The sequence below is a fragment of the Artibeus jamaicensis genome, unplaced genomic scaffold (assembly GCF_021234435.1).
Source record: "Artibeus jamaicensis isolate MK-2021 breed Jamaican fruit bat unplaced genomic scaffold, CSHL_Jam_final contig_76, whole genome shotgun sequence".
In the NCBI taxonomy this organism is placed as follows: Eukaryota; Metazoa; Chordata; class Mammalia; order Chiroptera; family Phyllostomidae; genus Artibeus; species Artibeus jamaicensis.
This window is the reverse complement of record NW_026521954.1, coordinates 13,296,295-13,316,613: the sequence shown is the minus strand read 5'-3', so window position 1 is coordinate 13,316,613 and position 20,319 is coordinate 13,296,295. Positions and strand designations below refer to the sequence as shown.

Genomic DNA, 20,319 nt, shown 5'->3' with positions numbered 1-20,319 from the left:
GAAGGAAATTTTGGAAATGTTGCAGTTTTAGTTTTGAGCAATACTTTCAAGATCCAGGGTTATTGGATATAATTATGTAATTTAATGTATTAGTGAAAAAAGTTCTAATAAGGTCATGTGTATTAGGATGAAAAGCAGTCTTTTCCATAAAGAGAAAGCCAACCTTTGAGAAGAAAAATTAGAATAATATCCCTAAAACAAAACAAATATTCTTTTTCATGACTCCCACCAAAGGTAGGAACCGTGCTGCCCTTGACACACTCATTTGGAGAACCCAATTGCACCATGTCTCTGAGCGCAGCGATTTTCGACCTTTTTCACATAAACTAATTTCTGAAATTCAGCACACTACAAAAATAGATTTTTTGACAATCTGATTAAAATAGGTATAATTTTTACTTATTCACACCAGATGGCTATGGTGCTGGCTGTTGTCATTTATGTATGTGACAAAGGGGAAAGAGAGGCCAGCGTCCCTGAGGACACCAGGTTTTAAAAGTGTTCATGCGCACCAGTTCAAAATTGTCCTGGTGGATTTAACCTGATCTGTTGTGCCTCCCCTTTCATGATTTTTCTACCTTTTTTTTTTTTTTTTTGAAAACTTATCTGGACTTACTATTGTTATCATTATCATCCTTTCTGAGCCTTTTGCTTTCTTTTCTTTTGTTACTTTAACCTCATTTTGTGGTAACTTTTTTCTTCTGTTAGCCGCCTTTATCAGATAAACATTTGAAAGTCTCCTCTCTTCCTTCACTGATCTTTCCCCCCAGACCTTGAATGAGGCCTTCCTTCAGACATTGCCAGAGACAGTTATAAGCCCCCAAATCACGATGCAGTAAAAAAACCAGAAATCAGTACATTTCTTTTTTAAACACTTTTCAGGTAGGAGGAAGACAAGAATGCTGCAGATATTCATAGCCTCTCCTATGATAAAGCACTTGATAAGTGCAAAATAAAATCGTTACCAGAGACCTGGAAGCCAAGTGTTTTATTAAGGGTAGATTAGAAAGGAAGGGTGTGATCATGAAAAGAAACTCTGATTTAAAGTCAGAAGTCTGAGTTCTAGCACTGCCTTTTAGAGGCTGTTTCATCATGGGAGAAGTCATTTTATCTTTCCAGGTCTCTGTTTCCTTACCTATAAAATAAAAATGAAATGATGGGACCAGAAAAGGGGTGGCAGATGAGTTTCACTTAGCACTAAGCCTGGTAAATGAATTGGTAGTGACTTTTGGAGAATTCGTTGAGAGCAGCAGGCTCAGTGACAGAGAGTGGTATGAGTGATTAGTGACGTCTGTCCCAGGGCCAGGGCCAGGCAGTGGTGGCACTCAGGGCATCAGAACTAGACCATCTCACTCACCTTCACCGTGAACGTGTTCTATGATCTCTCGTTTATGCTTCATCTGGGACGTTTGTCTGGATTGGTAAAGTGAAGCTCTGCTTTTTATTTTTTACGCTATCTTTTTAAAAACCATCTCATAGAAAACTTTTTTGAGTCTAGTGTCATGTTTAGAAATGAAGACATTATGACAGGAATTTCTGAGGTATGACTGTAAATTAAAAGATAACAACTGTGATTCTTGAGACTCAGTATATAATAAAACATTCAGTGGGTTTGGAGTGACAAGGGGAAAATACATATGAAAAGTAGGTGTACAGTTGTGAGTATGCGAAACACACTTGATTCTTGTATTATTATTTATTTATTGTGTTATTTTCCAAATGAACAACTGTAAACCTACTTTTGCCCCAGGCTACATATAGTAATTTTAAATGAGGTTACATGGGATATGGAGAAGGTGAGTAAAAAACGTTAAAGTGGGTTGATAGAGTTGAAGAGTTAGTTCACTTGGGATCTTTCAATATACGGAAATTAAATAGAATACAGCCCTTAGAGAGTTATGAAAGTACAAGGACTCTGTTTTATTTAATCTTTGTTTCCCAGCATGATGCCTAGAGCATAGTAGGTTTAAAATAAATATTTGTTGACTTGAACGTCTTGGTTTCTGTATAACTTAGTTTCAGTCTCGTGTTACAGAAGAAATTTGTGTAGAGATAAAATTAAAAGTTAGGAAGTACGGAGATTTGGTGCTTTCCCTCATTTCTATACAGTACTTCATCACATTAATCAGTTCCATGGGAGAGATTTTCTATTTGAAAATGCTTCTCGTCATCATTGTGAGTGAAATGTCAGGGATAATGACTGGAAAATGGTGTATCAGCTCCACCACCAGTGATAGGCAATTTGCAAAATCGTGTTTGCTTTGCAGCACTTCCATAGGAGGTTTATTTGTGTGGGTGAAGCTGTGGAATATGGATGTGTGTTAGAGGTGCATTCATTTACCCGAGCAGCATGCATTTTACATACCATATGTTTATAGTTAATTAGCACAACAAACCCGCATTTAAAAATAATAATAATCTCAATTAGGTTATGCAAAATCAAGCAATCCACCACCTTCCCGACACGTGCATTCTCGGCTCCTTGGGTAGCCATAAAGAAATTGTTCTCTTTTTTTTTTTTTGCCTTCTCTTCCATCTGCTATCTATTGTATTGCATGGGATATTCCATTTGCTAGAAATCTTTCTAAGATACTCTTTTTCCAATATTTGCAAATCTTCCTAAGATTCTCTTGGAAAGAATTTTTTTTCTTATGACGCTCATAAATGTTGAAAATGTCTGTTGAATTTAATAAGGCGCCATATATTTATAGAGTACAAAGAGGAGTGCAGTGGGGAAAATGATGACTTTAAATCATCGTAAAAGAAAACTACTGAAGGTACTATTTTAAGGTGCTTTTGAAGTAAAATCTACTTTTGTATCTTAGCCTCTAATAGCTGACATATATTCACAGAATTTTGAAGTTGGAAAGAAGCCAGAGACGTGGGCCCACCTCCCCATGTAGTAATGCTCTCTGCTCAGTGCACCGTAAGCCGTCACCTAGCTCACTCGAATGTTCTTAGTGCGCATAGTCCTGCAGCTTCCAAGGCAGCGCAGTTTATGTAATAGCTCCAATTGTTAGAACATGTTCTCGTATTGAGATAAATTATGCTCCCTATTAACTTCTAACCACTGGTCCTTCTTCTGTTCTCTGAAGCGGTAAGGGATAAACCTAGTTTCTATGCCATGTGATGCCCCTTCAGTGATAAAGTAGCTATCACATCCTCCCGGTCTTCTCTTTTTTGAATCAACACCTCCAGTATGTTAAACTCTAAACCCTATTTGTTTCCATTACTTTCAGTGGACATAGGCTGGTTTTATTAATGTCTCTCTTCGAATGGAGTGACTGATACAAGGCTTCAACTGTGACCTGCCCTCATCCCAGCTTTTACAGTTGTGCTGGGTGTGGACTCGACCTACTGCCACTGACAGTCCCCCGCCCCACCCCGAGGCTTTCTTATCCTGTCCTTTGTTTAGTGGGGTCTCCTTATCCGGTCCTTACGTTTCCCCACTGCTGAAGCCTGTTGGTCCCCCGCAGATCTAGTCGGCATTGGCAGGGCTGCAGAGCGAGCTCAGGGCTCTCCCTCTAAAGGCCTCTCATTCCATGGTCATCCATTCCTTACATTTTTGTGATTGGCTTATTAAATAGCTAGCTTGTGAGCCAGTTCTATTGCAAATTCTTAAATCTATTCCTGTTTAGAATCTAAGCAGTTGATTACAACTTATTCGAAAGTTGTGATCTACCCATATTGGCCTCATAAAAATCTCATGGGATTCTTGTGGGTGATCTAATGCAGTAGTTCTACTTTAGTGTGCCAGGGGGGCTTGTTAAAAATGCAGATGGCTTCCCTCCCCACCTCCCTGAGTTTCTGTTTTATTAGGTTGTGGTGGGGCAATAATTTGCATCCCTTAGGAGATCCTAGGGGATCCAGGCTGTGGGCAGGGAGAGGCACTGATCTGAAGGAAGATAGACAAAGTGGCTGGGTGGACCCATAGCAGATTTAAAACAACCTGAAAATGTGTATGGGCAATAGAGAGGTGGGTGAGGGGCAGGAGCAGGAAGCTAATAGAAAGCATGCTTGTTAGCTTCAGTTTACTTCCAGGGTAACCTGCTGACACTGAAAGTGCAGGTGGGGATCTTGAGAAGAGAGGTGAATGTTGGAAGGCGCCGTCGTGCAGAGAACTGCAGTTAGGAATGGCTCCTCATCGCCATCCTTCTGTCTGTTTCAGCCACACACCAGGCCCTGAACTCTGTGTTACATACATTACATCCACTAACCTTCACCGCCCCCTAAGGTGGAAATTACACAAACTGGCTTAAGGTCACAGAACAGGTGAGCAGCAGAGCCACTGTCGGGCCTCCAGACCTGTGCTCTGTCGGCTGGTGCGCGGTGGAGGGCCGCACCAAGGCCGTTCTGGGCCTGGGGAGCTGAAGGTGGACGTGTGGCAGATTTCACACACAAAACATGAAAAGCCCCAACCAGGCTGGCACGTGTCTTCAAAGGTGGAATTTTTTAACACCCAAAGCTAAATTCTTGCAAAAATTTTCTTTGTTTTTCAGTTACAGTTTACATTCAACATTACTCTATTAGTATCAGGTAGACAGCATAGTGGGTAGACAGTCATATACTTACATAGTGGTCCTGTCCCCTTTATTTCCACTCCCGTCTGGCATCACACATGGTTATATGTATGATGCACTTGTATCCCCCTATTTTGTGACTACCAATTTGTACATCTTACAAAACCTAAGTTTTTAATTACAGAGTAGGCTTTCTTGTAAAGTCTATTGTATTGCATAAAAGGTTAGAGTTCTCAATGCTAGGCAATGTGAATTTGTCATAACAAATTTTACTATTTTTATAATCAAATATCACTCCCATAGAGGCCCTTCTGAGGCTGCTGATTAGTAAGTAAACTCTTGCTTTTAAGAATTTCTTATTAAATACTTCAGTTTAACTTGTATCTTGGCATCAGCTTGTTCATTTATTGGTTAAAGAATCTTAAAGAGTCTTGGTTCATTTGAGTAAATGTCGTTTTTCCATTTTTTTAAACTTTCTAGGTAGATTATGATAATCATGCACTTTATAAACATGGAAAGACAGGTCGGAAACAGTCTCCTGTGCGTATTTTCACCAATATTCCACCCAGCAAAATAGCCCTTCCTGCCGAAGAAGGGTACAGGTACGGTCACGGTGGGACCCTGAAATACATAGGCCACTGCAAACACAGGTCCGTGTATCTGACATTATCACGTTTTCAACATTGGCTCATGTCGTTCTGTTACTTTTGACGTTGGCCCATAGTTCTATGTTGAATTAAATTTTGGTTACACCCATTTTTGTGTACGCATTTGGTTTCTCCAAGTCTTCCTTTCCTCCTCAGGTTTTGCCCTTTGTGTCAGCGATATGTTTCCCTAGAGAATCAGCACTGTGAGCACTGTGGCTCTTGCACGTCCAAGGTATAGTTTGCTTTAGAATACGTTTTTATTCAAATATATTATTAGTTTTAGTTCAGTTTACTAGTTTCCATTACATTTGTTTAATGTTATATTGTTAAAATTTGTACTAATATCTTATTCATTAATTATACTTTAATACAATATTTTATTTCTAATTGTAAAGTACACCAGGCTTTTAAAAATACTTAGACAGACGAGAGGGTCCTGGAGCAAACTAAGCCTGAAACAGTGCTGGAGGCAGAAATGACAAAGCTGAGGCTGTCCTGCTTTGGGCACAGCCCGAGAGCACAGGGTTCTTTGGAAAGACGAGAATGCTGGGCACATGGAAGGCAGCAGGGAAGGAGGAGACCAGAGGTGTCCGTCAAAGAAGCCGAAGGCAGGGGCCCGCGGGAGCTGAGCAGGGCTGCTGAGCACGGGGCGGTGTGGATGGGCAGCGTGGACGTCGCTCGCCCAGTCACGGGGTAGCGGAGGGAAATCAGCACACCTGCGTGGAGCACGTCATTCATAGTTATTTCAGGTCACTTTTATATGGTACTGTATGACTGCGAAAAGGATTAGTGTTTTAAATAAGGCACTGCATTTTGGTGAGCACAGAATTACTGTGTTTCAAATAAGGCACTGAACCCTTAGATACCGTCGCTGCTGTGGTGGAGTTGCAGCCAATAGCATGCTCTGTGCACTTTTGCTGCACCAGGCCCTTTCCTAAGGGCTGTCCGTGGGCTGATGATGGCGGCTCTCAGTGAACTGCTGGGTAGTGCGGCCGCTCCTTGCTCTGTGCGGCCGAGGGAGGGCTGCACAGGGCAGAACCCCCTCTTCATTTTTCAGGAAGGTGGGATCACCCTTAAGCCGCTCGGTTATTTTAAATGAATCCAGTCAGAAAGGACATGTGAAGTTTAGTTTGGCTGATAAGCACATATTATTCTTCCATATTTTCTGTACTAGTTTTTAATTATGTTAACACATCCAATCACGTATATTTTCAGTTCATCTAGCAATTATCTTATATTCTTCATTTAAGAACATGATGCCCAGAACATGAAAGTTCAGAATGTGGAAAATAAAACTTTATTATTTAGAGGTGTACCCGTAGTGGTAAAAATAAATGATAAGGAAGGGACCATCGCAAAAAAGCAAGCATAGGTGTTAGTAGGGAAGACTGAAGCCAGGTTGGGGAGGAGCTGGTGGGGAGCTGTCTTTGGGGCTGACAGTGTTCTGCTTTCTGACCTGCTGGGGCCCTTTGTATACTCACTAAACTCGATGTGTGTGTGTCTTTGCACTTTTCTAGGTATGATTTACTTCACAGTTTTACAATTACCCAAATAGTAACCTATAATCTCTATGTTTCTAAATTACATACAGTTTTCAAATGCGAATTTTATTAAGGATTATACTGGATAGACACAAAAATTATGAATCATTAATTCTCTTGAAATTTTCACTGAGCCCTTCTTTATGCAGACTGGGATTCTTGATCAGGAGTGGACTTTCAAGATCAGGTAGATACCCCCCCCCCCCACCCCCAGTTTCAGAGTTAAGGAAATCGGAGCCCAGCAACAAGGCACTGAGTTGAGCAGAGAATGCATAAATTAAAATCAAAGTATGTAATTTTGAAGCCCAGGAAAGTGAGAAATAAGGAATTAATAATGTATGCAGATTTTGATAAGACATTTTAATTTTTAATTGCAGGACTTGATTTTTAATGACAAATTAAATATAATTTAAAATTGTTTTTGTAGGACGGTAGGAAATGGAACCATTGCTTTCTCTGCAAAAAGTGTGTAAAGCCTTGTAAGTATTTAGACTTAGTGTTTGAGACCCTGTGAAAACATTTGAGCGTTTTTTCATCTGGATAGGGTTTGTATTTAACTGTATTTATAAAAGAACAATGAATATACAGACCTTCATTGATTTCCTTGCTTCATATTTTTTACAGTTACCAAAATGTACATTTCTCTACATCACAGAGAGACATGACTACTAGCGCTTTTCAGTGTAGCCTTTGGTCTGCCTTGTTTTGGAAGGCAGCTGTGCTCACCACTCAGCACCAGCGCTGCAGGTTTGGCTTATTTTGATGGGGCTTTGTGTCCCTCAGCCAGCACCCCCGTGTCTGCGGCCCTCAGATCCTGACTCAGGAGAGAAGGGCTAGACTTGTGGCCAAGTCTCAGAAAAGAAGTTAGCTGGTTTGCAAGGGATTCCAGCTTCTCTGCTTTGGGCTCGTTAGCCAGATTCTAACCAGCTATGCAAACGCGTCACCGTAATCAAAGTAAACACTGTTCATGCTTCCCTATTACAGAGGTTAATCAAATGAGAAATTATATTAAATGAACCTCTTCTAAAACGTAATTTTTTTTTACAGCTTGGATCCACTGCAGCACTTGCAATTGCTGTGCTCTTCCAGATCATTCTTGCGAGGGCCCTAAAGACGGCTGCTTCGTTTGTGGTGAATTAGATCATAAACGCAGCACTTGTCCTAACATCTCTCTTTCTAAGAAAGTTATCAGGTTAGTTGAATTCTTTTATTTACGAGAAAAACATTTTCCTTGTGTGATACATACAGAGCATTCACAGAGGTGTGAAATAGAGGATTCAAAAGTGCTAAATTAATTGTTTTTTTCACTGATGTGTATTGTTTGAATGGACGGGGGAGGGAGGGCGTGAAGGTGAGTCCAGGAGCTTAGAGTTTTACTGGTAAGACATGAAAACTACCAGAATGTAAGGTGGAAAGTGACTGACTGTATCTCCTGTGGTTAATGTGAAATTACAATTTGGGGGGAGCGAGCTCGGGCTTCATTGAAGGGTGCCATTTTTAATTCAGGACAGGTTAGGTGCACACACATAGCAGTGGGTAAGGCTGCAGAGGGCGTCTCAGTGAGATGTGTAATGCCACAGTGGGCTCCTTGGGAAATGGAGTTATTCCTTTAAATTGTGTCAGACTTCAAGAAAAAGACGTAGACATACATAATACGTAAGTACTTCAAGTTTTTCAGTACCTTTTTTCTATCATGCTTTCCCTCCTCTCACCAATATTTGACACTGGTTGTAACTACGAGCACAGTTACAGCAAAGACGAGAGCGTATTTAGAAAAACCATTGCTATTTCAACTGAGCTAACTTGAAAGACTATATACATGTATTTTTTAAACTAAAAGGGTATTGAGTCCTCTTGTTTTATTGATATGAAAACTATGTTATTACATTTACACAATAGAATACTACTCAGCTGTAAAAAGAAAATTTTACCCTTTGCAAACAGCATGGATAGACCTGGAGAACATTATGCTAAGTGAAATAAGCCTTTCAGAGAAAGACAAGTATATGATTTCACTCATAGGTAGAATTTAATGAACAGACTGAACTAACAAGCAAAACAGACAGACTCATAGATGGAGAGCAGATGACACCTTTGGTCGGGAGAGGTTAGGGGTGGAGGGATTGAACAGAGAGGAGAAGGGGCTCGTGGACACAGATAGCAGTGTGTGATTGCAGGGGGAGGGGCATATTGGGGAGGGTCATGGGAAAAACACAAAAACAAACAAACCAAAACCAGGTAGCCCCATTGAACATTACACAGGAATTGAGATCGGGATCAAATTATAGCTATCACATGACTTGTGATTTAAAAAAAAATCTATCACTAATAGAAATGTCAAAATTTTTGGTAACTATGATTATATTAGAATTCTTTCTCATTTGATTATTTTTTTCAGTGGAAGTTATTTTGTTTCATTAAGTTCCAGCCATTTGAATTGTGCTTACTATTTAAACTGCCTTTTCCATTACTTTTTATCACATTTACTTTAAATATTTCCACTAAGTAATCCAGGATAGACGTGGTATATTTTTAATTAATTAAAGAGGTGTATTGAAGAATCTTACAAAATATTTTCCCTTAGAAACCTTCCAGAATAAACTATTGTTCTGGGATTGTTGCACTATTTACAGGGTCACTCTGGGTGCAGACAGGAGTTAGTAACATGACTCTGCTGGGGTTTGTGAGCCTGGGGAGTGTGGAAGCTGAATTTGCCTTTGGTGCTGCGTTGTTGCTCTTCGCTGGTTCTTCAATAGCCCTGGCTAGTCTGCTCGGTGGTGATACATTGTTTTCATTGAGGGAATCCATCTAATATTTTTCAGTGCTAGATATTTATCAAGCTTAATTCAAAGAGCAAATCCCTTAGGATGTGGTACTTTTCTTGGGGAAAACTGCTAAACTCCTGTTAACAGTTACTCTTTAAGTGATTGCTTTAAAAAAAAATTGTATAATGAAATTGGAAATGAAAAACTTTTTTACAATAGAAAAAATAATTTTAATAGCCTATTTTAGTGTATATAGCATAACAGATCTTTTCGTTGTATGTATTTTATAGCTCTCATTAATTGGCTTTCCCTTAATATTAATTTTCCTCTGATTGTAACTGGAATGATGCTGGCTCCCTCTTGTGGTCGAAGCTCATTTTATCAGTTATATAAATACCAAATTTAGAGGACAAATGCTAGGTCAATTTAATTATAAGGCAAAATAAAACATTTAACTGATTTATACTCAGTCACTTCATCACTGTTGGAAAACTTTATCTCTGGAAAGTTTTGTTTATTCACATTACAAGTGAATATTTTCTTTCTGTTTTTGTTACTGCATCCTCTAGTAAAATCTGGTCCCTGTTTAGTTCCTCCTATAAGTGGATAAGCCAAAAAAAATTTGTTCAGATTTTGTATACAGGCATGCATAGCTTCATTGACTTTGCCATTAAGAGGTTATACTTCATTAAATTTGCATAATTATCACTTCGCTGGACATTATCCTACTTTTTAAAAAATGGCTGGAGGCGAAGGAGGTTTATGTAACAGGCACAAAACAGTAAAAAGATGATTGTTTTCTTTGTTTTGTAGACTGGTAGGATACCCCCACCCATAGTACAAAATCTAAAAATTGAAAAATTTAAAGTTGTCAAGTAAAATTTTGAATAATATTCATATGGAACTACTAATAATAGCTAATATTTATTTAGTAATTATTATATGCTCAGCATTTTACACACCTAAATAATTTATAGTAGAGTATATAGTATCAAGCTAATCAAGAGCATAGGCTCTAGAATCAAACTCACTCTGCCACCTCCTCACTGAGGGATTTCATAGCCCCAATTTCTTCCCCTACAAAAACTTGGGAAGGAGGGAAGGGTGAGGTCTGCCCTGTCTCGGTCTCCCAGCTCCCTGAAGTCGAAGATGCCCATTTGGTATTCCTAGCATCTGACACAGATGCTGAATGAACAGAAAGCGAGGCCTGAGTTTGGTTCACCGGGGAGTTATATACTTTTTATGAAGCTCCCTCCCCATGTCTTGGTCCTGACAATATCAAGAGTAAGCTTTTCCCTGGCACTTGTTGTTTAGGAGAATAAATCTAAAGATTGATTTTGCTGCATAGCCATGGGAAGGTTTCAGGTTCACCAGGCTGGCAACGCCCAGCTCATGCCTTGGTTTGTGATACAGTGAATGGCGTGATTCTGATAGTTTGGAGAAAGGGAATGAACAGACGAGCAGTCTTCTTCTGCAGTAGATGGATGGCCTGTAAGCCAGTTCAGAGCCCACCAGAAACAAAGGATCGGGGTTTTTTCTGGAGTGGTTTAGTGTTTGTAGCGGGAGCGTTCCAACTTGTTCACTTTGAGGCCAGTCTTCAAGAGGACAGAGGCTGCGAGGGGTGGACATCCTGTGCGGCAGTTGTGTGGACTTGCAGATCTAGAGGCAAGAGAAGTTAGCCGTCGGACTTAGCGGATGAGCCAGTGTTTTCCGCCTCTGCTGACTGCCAGGGTGTGCCTGCCCTTTTTCTGAAGAATGCAGTTCAGGGTTTTGGAGACTGAAGTGCCCGAGTTGAGCAGTATAAATGTGGGGGGTGGGAAAAACCACAAAAAAAAAAAAACCCTCCCAACTCATTGGCTTGACTGTTTACCTCTATTATATGTTTGTCTTGAATAGATTATTCTAAATCTGTAGTAACCATCTTTCAAAGAAATTTCTTTTCTCAAATATTGGGCTCGGCCTGGACTCTGTCTCCTTATTGGTTTAGAATTCTGTGGATTTATGCTTATAATACAGTAAATTCTTCCCTTCTGTTTACTTACTTGGCTAGCTAGTTGATTAAACTTCAACCTAATTACATTATTCACTGTGCTCATTCTACAAAATAATTTAGCACCTTGTTTTTCAGCGCTGTGAGAAAGCAGAAGCAAAGAAAAAGTAATAAGATGAAAGTGGAGACCGCCACAGGACAGTCCATGAATCACGCATCTGCTACAAAAAAGAAGAAAAGGAGAGAAAGAGTCCATCAATATCTTTGCTCTTAAATGTCTAGTGACTTGAGAATAAGAGAGATTTATAGCCCAACCTTTGATATCATTTTCTGAAAGTGCCCTGCTGGACTTGAATGCTGTCACTTTCAAAGGTGTGCACCTTTCTAAGCCACATAGCAGGCAGGTGATATTTGCTAGTTTATTGGCCCCTTGGCAGCATCTCTGGGGACCCGGTGAGCTGCCCCATCCTTAGCTGGTTTGCTGGCTGTCTCTCTGTCTCCTTTCTCCCTCTGAGTCCCTTCTCATCATATTATTTTAGCCTCTCTTCTCTGACAAGTGGGTGTATAGCATTCTTTTGCAGAGTCAGAAGAAAATGAAAATGTGAAGTTTTATTTATATAAGAATATGTTAAGTAAGATAAATGTTTTAAATTAAATATTAAAATATTGTACAGTGGCTTAAAGCCCACTTGCAAAGAGAATTACAATGACAGTTATTTTTAGGTAGAATCTAAAAATGGTGCAAAGAATTTTGACAAAGGTTGTCTGAAGATACAAAGATTATAATGATGGTTACATTATTAATAAATATTTATTTTTCAAGTACTGTTTGCCACTGTCCTTTGATGGTAGAGAGTCCCCAGATGCTTGTTGATCGAGTGAGGTGTTGAGAGCCGGACTTGCTCTGCCAGCGGGCCTCCCCCCAGGCAGCGTGTGTCTCCGTGACAAAGTGGCGCGACAAAGTGGCGCGGGAGGCAGCCCGGCTTGGCGAACGAACTTCCCGATTCCTGAGCTGACAAACCCTTCCTGGCGGCATGTCCTTGGCCAGGTTATTCACTCTTTATTTATCTTTAAATTAATTTACTGTTTCCTTCAAGATAGTATTAATACACACTTTTTACAGTTGAGGATATTGATTCTTAGGTATATAAAGTAATATTCTCATACTTTGGAAAGTTGGTAACCGTGGATGACTTTAGACTTCAACAAAAGAATCTACCTCTAGAGATTTCATAGTTTACATTCACAATGATGTAAAAAAATTAGGCGAAAAATGGGACTAGTGCTTAGCAACAAAAAAGAGACACAGTTACTAGATCTTGGAGCCATCTAAAGGGTAGAGGCAGGTGCCCAGCCAGGGCTCCTCGGAGCCGTCTCTCGGGTCCTCTGCAAGGCCGTGCCGGACCCTGTAGATGGACCTCCATCACCTGACTGAGCGGAGAGGGATTTGTGTGGCACGCCCAGTTCAGAGACCACATCACTTTGCACCCCCAGTGCAAACACAATGAGTAGTTTATTCCAGTTCCTGCTTTAGTTTTGCTCTGCTTTGATCATGCACAAAGTTTCTAATAGATCTCAGACACTTGCTTGTCAAGAGGCTGTTCATGTAAGTTGCCCAAGGATCCTAAGTTCCACAGCAGTTGACTTAGAGGCTTGAAGACCCAGACCAAGGGACGGGCAGGTCCATTTTGGGGTGAAGTCTCTCCTCCTGGCTTATAGGTGGCCACCTTCTTGCTATGTCCTCAGACAGGCTTTCCTCCCTGGAGGGAGGGAAGGAAGGAGGGAGGAAGGGAGTTATTCACTCTGTGGAAGCCTGGGTTTCTTTGTTTTCAGAATGGGGATAGCAGGGTTGCACCTCAGGTTTGTGACGACATACGCAGGCCCCTGTGGCCCCGGTCCTGCCGTCACTGGGAAGTGCTAGCAGGTGAAGGTGGTTCTGCAGCCCTGGCAGTGACCATCTGGGGGTCTAGCAGCGCAGCACTGAGAACAGACTCCAAGTTTATCTCCTCATTTCTCTGCTAGATGTCTGACGTTATCTACTCAAGACTGAACAGTTTTGAATGGCTTGCATTTGCATAATGACTTTCCTCATTTCCAAACACCTGTTTAAGAGCAAGTCTGGAGGCACCTTTGTTTGGGCTGAACTAGGGCCCTGTCAGTAAAGATGGAAGAACTGCCCCCCACCTGGTATTTAAATCCCACCGGGTATTTCAGGTAGGACTGCCGGCCAGCTGACGTGGGATCCTCGGGTGGGGCCCTGGCCCGTGTGGTGGTAGTGAGTACCGCAGGCGACATCGAACTGTGAGCTAAGCTCCTGGACTTCAGCATCAGGAAACTCCTCCCTTGCCTCCTTTTCTGCACAGGTTGCTCTGGTGACAGGATTGGTACCATGAGGTATGAACCTCGTATAACCATGAGGGCTACGCTCTCTGACTCAGGCATGGATGTGGACACGGCCCAACTTTTGTGGTGTCCCCAGCATCAGGAGCCCCCTCTGAAACTCACACCCGGGGGTCCGTGACGACTGCAGAACTGAGTCCTGATGCACAGGGCTTCTCATCTATTTCCTTTGTTTGGGATGCCATTGATTATAAAATGCACTGTTCATGTAATGACAGCTTTTAACCCATTAATCATATATACTAAATTCTAGATGTATCTTATTTCAGAAATACTGAAATGTGAAAAAAAGGTACATCTTAGAATTGAGGACACAGGATATCACTGATAACCAGGAATTATATACTTTAAAACTTTGGTACCTTCTTAGAAAGTTAAAAATAGAGAAGCTGTTTATTCTGTCCTTATGTTCAACTAATACTAATTTTAATGACTTAAATGTCTTTTCTAAGAATAAACTAATAGGTTATAAAAATATCTCTGGGAGGTAAAGTGTGATGGGAGATGAGGTCTTTTGTTCTAATTAAACTGCAACTCTGAATATTAAGATACCTACTCACAACAGTAACAAAAGAAAATCCCTGAAATTTGACAGGTAAAGTTTTCTATGCTTTTTAGAAGAACATTTGTCTTAATAATTACAGCTAAATTTCATTCAACTGCTTGCTTATAAAATGTAATGAAATACAGAGTCACTTTGTTGTAGGCCCTGAATGATCAGGTTATGATTTTCCTACCTTTAGTCTGATTTGTCCAGTGGACCCCGGTCTGTTCATCCCATTGTCTTCTGTTCGCCCCATTTCCCTCTGGCGCACGGAGCCGTCAGGTCTCACGGAGCCGTCAGGTCCTGGCCCCCTCCATTCCGCTTCTGGGAAGCCTTGCATGCGTCCCTGATACCAGCCAATTCCTTCTTCTCTGAACCCCTTGGTGTTCTCCACCACATTTGAGGCGCTTTTCATTTATTATTTTTACATGGTTACATTTATAGATTCTATTCCCCAGAAGAGTTTGTTAATGTCAGTAACCATTTTATACACTTTGATGTCTCTCCTGCATTGTTGTGCTCAATAAAGATTTGATTGAAAGCATGGAATTTTCTGGAGGCTCTCAGGTGGTAGGTGTATTACTTTGCTAGGCTGCCATAATAAAATACTGCAGACAGGGTGGCTTCAGCAGCAGTAATTAATTTTCTCAGTTTGGATGCTGGCAGGGCTCTTCTGAGGCCTCTCTCCTTGGCTGGCAGTCGGCCACCTTCTCACTGTGTCCTCACATGGTCTGTGTGTGCATGTCCCTGGTGTCTTTCTGTGTCCAGATTTCCCCTGCTTACAAGGATACCAGTCAGATTGGACTAGGGCTCGCCCTAATGACCTCATTTTTCCTAAGTCTCCTTTTAAAGGCCCTGTCTCTAAATGCAGTCTCATTCTGAGGACTGAGGGCTAGGGCCTCAACAAAGGCATGCTGGGGATGACAGTTCAGTCCGTAACAGTAGGCACGCCTAAAATAGGAGGAGAACTTGCTCTCTTCTCTTGCATCGAAGGACAAGGAAAAGAGATCTGCACAATACTGGGAAGACTTTAGAGTCACCGAATTCTAGGAGGACTACCCTCACTAACAGTGCGACTTTAAACGTCGGGGTAAGCAGGGTGAGCAAGATTGGCAGCCTTCTCCGGAAGTCTTTAAACTTAAAATAATTTGACTTTCAAGGTTATTTCAAGAAAAATTCTTAAGTCGATGTCTGGCCCCTTCAAAATAATCTGTAAAATACTAGAAATCTGACAGAATTTTGACTGATTTTTAAATATAAAATCGCAGCCTTCAAAAAAATCCTGGTCTGATGCCACCCCCTTCACCATGTCCTTCTTGGCGTCTCTAGTGAAATAGCACATCTCCCACCAGTGACAAAAATGTGTGTGTGTCTTTTCATTTATACTTCCTCTAAGGTGTTAGATCCCACCTGTCTTAGAACAGCTCGCGGCACCTGTTTCCCCGTACAGACCAGCCCCTGGATGGCAGCGGCCTGTGGGCGTCACGGCGTGCTCGCGGGCTCCTGGAGCGGTGCTCGCACTCGGGGCCTCGCACTCGGTGCTGTCTGAGACACCAGGCTGCAGCACGAGTGACCTCTGTCCGCCCCACAACCTAGGGAAGTGTGCGGCCAGGCCAACACACTTCTGCACCCCCAAGTAGTATCTGCTCATAGATACATGTTGGGTGAGTAGAAATGCCATTTAATACCCACTGTATGCCTCAGAACCCTAACTGCACCACATGAGTAGGAAGCTAATATGCTTAGAGCTGCGTAGGTGAGGAAAGCTTGCACAAAATGCAAAGGAAAATCCAATTACTCTTATTTGATACGATTTTAATTGGAACATTAGGATATGGGTTAAATTACTTGAGGGTCAGCTAAGAAGGTCATTGCAATCAATAAAATGAAGATAAGATCTCTACTATTTGATTGCAGGTGATTTAGTATAAATGTTAACTCAGCAAGACCGAGGGGGAAAAACAGCAAAAGTGGGCAGGCAGGGTCTCAGAGCTCTGAGAGAGGAGTTTCATCCCATTAGTGGGACAGTCAGGTTCTCACACTGTAGTTGTGAGAACAACTACAGTTCCACAGGCATGCAGAGTACATGGGTGACAACCGGTGGCCTCCGAGAAACAGCCTGAGTGCATGGGCCAGTTCCTTCATCAGCAGACGCGGAGGTGAGGGGTGGGAGGGGACTAGGTCCGCCTACACGGTCCACACGCTTAAAGGACAAAGGAAGCACAGTCCCCCGTCTGTCACCAACACGTGGGCCAAGTAAATGAGAGCAAGTGAAGAGCAGCTCCAGTCCTGCCACCCAGACAGAATCACTGTGACAGCTTCTGCGTGTGTGTTTCTAAGGATAGATTCTTGGATAAATAGCCATGCAGAAGACATTAAAATTTCTTTCACAAAAATGGAATTGCAGCCCTGGCCGGTGTGGTTCAGTGGTTTGAGCACTGGCCTGCGAACCCAAGGGCCATTTCCAGCCAGGGCACGTGCCTGGGTTGCAGGTCAGGTCCCCAGTAGGGGGTGCATGAGAGGCAACCACACATTGATGTTTCCCTCTCTTCCTTACCCTCTCTCTAAAATAAATAAATAAAATCTTTTTAAAAGTGTAATTGCAACTACTATTCTGCAGTCTTCAGTGCCCACGTGGAGCCAGCCCCACGGCGACACACACCCTGCCATCCCGTTGCTAGGAACCTGCTGGATGTAGCCTGCCCTGAAGTGGACCTACTGCTGGACCTGCCATGTCCGCGAGCCAACCCATTCTACTACTTGTGCCCCTTTGACTTGGGTTTGTTTTATTGCCGAATGAATGAAACCAGAGTAGGGCAGAGAGATTCTAACATTAGCCTATATTTCTCTTTCCAGCAAATTCTGTCATCTTGCTTATTTTCCTTCAAAATAGACCTCAGAATAACAGCTTTTCACATGGCCTAGTTTAGTCACATGCCACACACTCCGTCTTCCCTCCCAACACTGTGATTCCCACAACTTGACTCAGGACCTGACCTTGCCCCTTCAGACTTGCCCTTCCAGCTGCCCACTGGCCACTGCAGATTTTCATACCACAGCTCCTCTGGAACGAGGTCTTCACCGAACTCTTGCCCTGGCCTACTTTCCCCTTCCTTCCCCCTCATACTTCCCTCAGACACACACACACACACACACACACACACACACACACCCCAGCACCAACCAGTTCTGTTTCCTGAATCTGCACACCCAGACATCCTGGCTTAGTCTTGCCTATTCCCTGCTTTCATTCTCCCAATATAATCAATAATCAGTTCTTGTTACTCTACTTTAGAAATGTCTCTGGAATCTCCCATCCCCTCACCCCCGCACCCAACTTGTCTTCTTGCTACCTTTACATCTCTGTGATGAATGCATCATGACCCTGTACAGGAATTAGGACCCTGAATAACCAAAGAACAGAGTACGATGCTGTCACCATGAGCATGAGCGAGCCCATGGGGTGTAGTGAGCAAAGAACAGCCGTGCTGCCAAAAAGCTACTTCACAAAAAGCTAGTTCTGAGGACTTCCGCCAAGATTGAGGCATAGGTGGAGACGCTGTGCTTTCTCATACAACCAAGTTTAGAGATGACTAAATATTAGCAACAGAAAACACAGCCAGAACACAGAAAATTGAACTTTTCGGAAGTCTGATAATAACAAATTCTTCGGCCTGACCGGTAAGAGGGGCAAAACCAGCAGCTGGCGGAGCCGGGTTGCACAGGAAAACTCTGTCAGAGGGACTCAGGCGCGCGGAATCCAGGCGCAGGGTTGGACCTGGTGGGCAGCTCAGCGAGTGACCACGGGGAAACAGCGAGGGAGCAGGGCTGCGGGTTGACTGTGGTCGGGCATTCTGGATAGACCAGCCAAGGAGTGGGCGATTGGACAGGAGCCAGCAGGCCCCAGTGGCAAACGGCAGTGGAGGGCGCCACCATTTCCCCGCTCTGACCCCGCCCCCACATCCAGCGTCACAACCCAGCGACCTGGGAGTCCAAGGCTCCGCTCCTCGTACTTAACAGGTACGAACAGACCAAAAATGGCACAAGAAGATCTCAAAGCCCCAGAGCCTATAAATCTAAGCAATGAAGAAATAGCAAAACTCTCAGACTCACAGTTTAAAATGCTGGTGATCAGGATCCTCACAGAACTGGTTGATTATAGCCACAAATTAGAGAAACATATAAAGGTGAAACTAATTGAAATGAATGGAATTGCACAGGAAACCAATAGCGATGAAAAGGAAACTGGGACTCAAATAAATGGAGTGGACCAGAAGAAAGCAAATAATGGCCAAACAGAAAAGAGTCAAGAAGCAAGAATTCAAAAAAACGAGGAGAGTCTTAGGAACCTCCAGGACATCTTTAAACGCTCCAACATCCGAATTATAGGGGTACCAGAAGGGGGAAAGGCACAGCCACCAGTGGAAAACTTATTTGAACAAATAATAAAGGAGAATTTCCCCAATCTGGCAAAGGAAATAGACTTCCAGGAAATCCAGGAAGCTCAGAGAGTCCCAAAGAAGTTGGACCCTAGAAGGAACACACCAAGGCACATCATCATTACATTAGCCAAAATTAAAATGAGGAGAGAGAATCCTAGAAGCAGCAAGAGCTAAGGGGACAGTCACCTACAAAGGAGTTCCCATCAGACTGTCAGCTGATTTCTCAAAAGAGACCTTACAGGCAAGAAGGGGCTGGAAAGAGGTATTCCAAGTCATGAAATCCAAAGACCTACAACCAAGATTGCTCTATCCAGCAAAACTTTCATTTAGAATGGAAGGACAGATAAAGTGCTTCTCAGATAAGATCAAATTCAAGGAGTCCATCATCACCAAGCCCTTATTACATGAAATGTTAAAGGGACTTACCTAAGAAAAAGAAGATAAAAAAGATGAACAGTGAAAGGACAGCAAACTCACTATTATTAAGAACCACACCTAAAACAAAAGCAAACTAAGAGGACAGCTAGAACAGGAGTGGAACCATAGAAATGAAGATCACATGGAGGGTTAGCAATAGGGGAGTGGGAGAGGAGAAGGGGGGGGAGAAGGTACAGAAAATAAGTAGCATAGACAGTAGATAGAAAATAGATGGGGGGCAAGAATAGTAGGGGAGATACAGAATCTAAAGAACTTGAGACACATGGTCATAAACTAAAGGGGGGGTAATGGTGGAGACGGGGGGTAGGGTGGAGAGGAATGAAGGGGGGAATAGAACAACTGTAATGGCATAATCAATAAAAAAAATTAGAAAAAAAAAAGCTAATTCTTGCATTTTTTCCCAAGTGCTACGGAGAGGATACACAGCATGGAAATTCCTCTTACAGTGTGTTTTCTCTTACCTTTCCCTCCTCCCTCCGCACTCTCCATACTTGAGTATCTCCAGCCAGTGCTTCCTTTAAAAAGCACTGACAGCTGATCCCTGGGCTTTCTCTTTCTGCTGGATTTCATCACATTCAAACCTGTAGAGCATTTCTGGTGAGTTTGTTTGAGCCAAAGTGACAACTACCAGGAAGCAAAACCTCAAGGGATTGAGAACTGCTCTGGGGAAGGGCAGTTTAGCACCTGATTGTATACATTATCGTCAAAGGAAGAGGAGGAGGAGGTAGCAGAGTTACATGAAATCCACTGGTGATAGATTAGGGAAGTGGGAGAAAGCAAAACGGAAACCTTGGCATTGGATAAAAAGTAAGGTGACAGACACTTTTACACCAGTGAGGACAGGCCAGTAAAAGTCAACAATTAACAATGAGGGGGTGTGGTCTGCTGCAGTGACTGGTTTGAGGGGTGTGGAAAAAGGAAATTTGACTTTGCAAACGTATGTTATTTTAGATGCAAAACGAGGACAGGCTTTAAGTTAAAGGTTGACAATTATTAGGGAAAAACACTGGCTTAGGACATGACTACCTGCCA

General features: G+C 42.4%; 1 protein-coding gene across 4 annotated transcripts in view; it reads left to right on the top strand.

Annotated features, from left to right (window-relative positions):
• ZCCHC4 (zinc finger CCHC-type containing 4) overlaps positions 1-12,285 on the top strand; it is a 44,069-nt gene extending 31,784 nt beyond the window's left edge. For 3 of the 4 annotated variants that reach the window (XM_053672465.1, XM_037155520.2, XM_037155523.2), the window contains 5 exons: positions 5,001-5,122; positions 5,324-5,399; positions 7,136-7,187; positions 7,756-7,900; positions 11,602-12,285. In XM_053672465.1, the coding sequence (XP_053528440.1) occupies positions 5,001-5,122; positions 5,324-5,399; positions 7,136-7,187; positions 7,756-7,900; positions 11,602-11,737 (531 nt within the window). In that variant the 3' untranslated portion in view covers positions 11,738-12,285. Of the gene's footprint in view, positions 1-5,000; positions 5,123-5,323; positions 5,400-6,857; positions 6,896-7,135; positions 7,188-7,755; positions 7,901-11,601 lie in introns of those variants that run through there. The other variant, XM_037155522.2, reaches the window with a different exon arrangement.
• Positions 12,286-20,319: the final 8,034 nt, after the last annotated feature.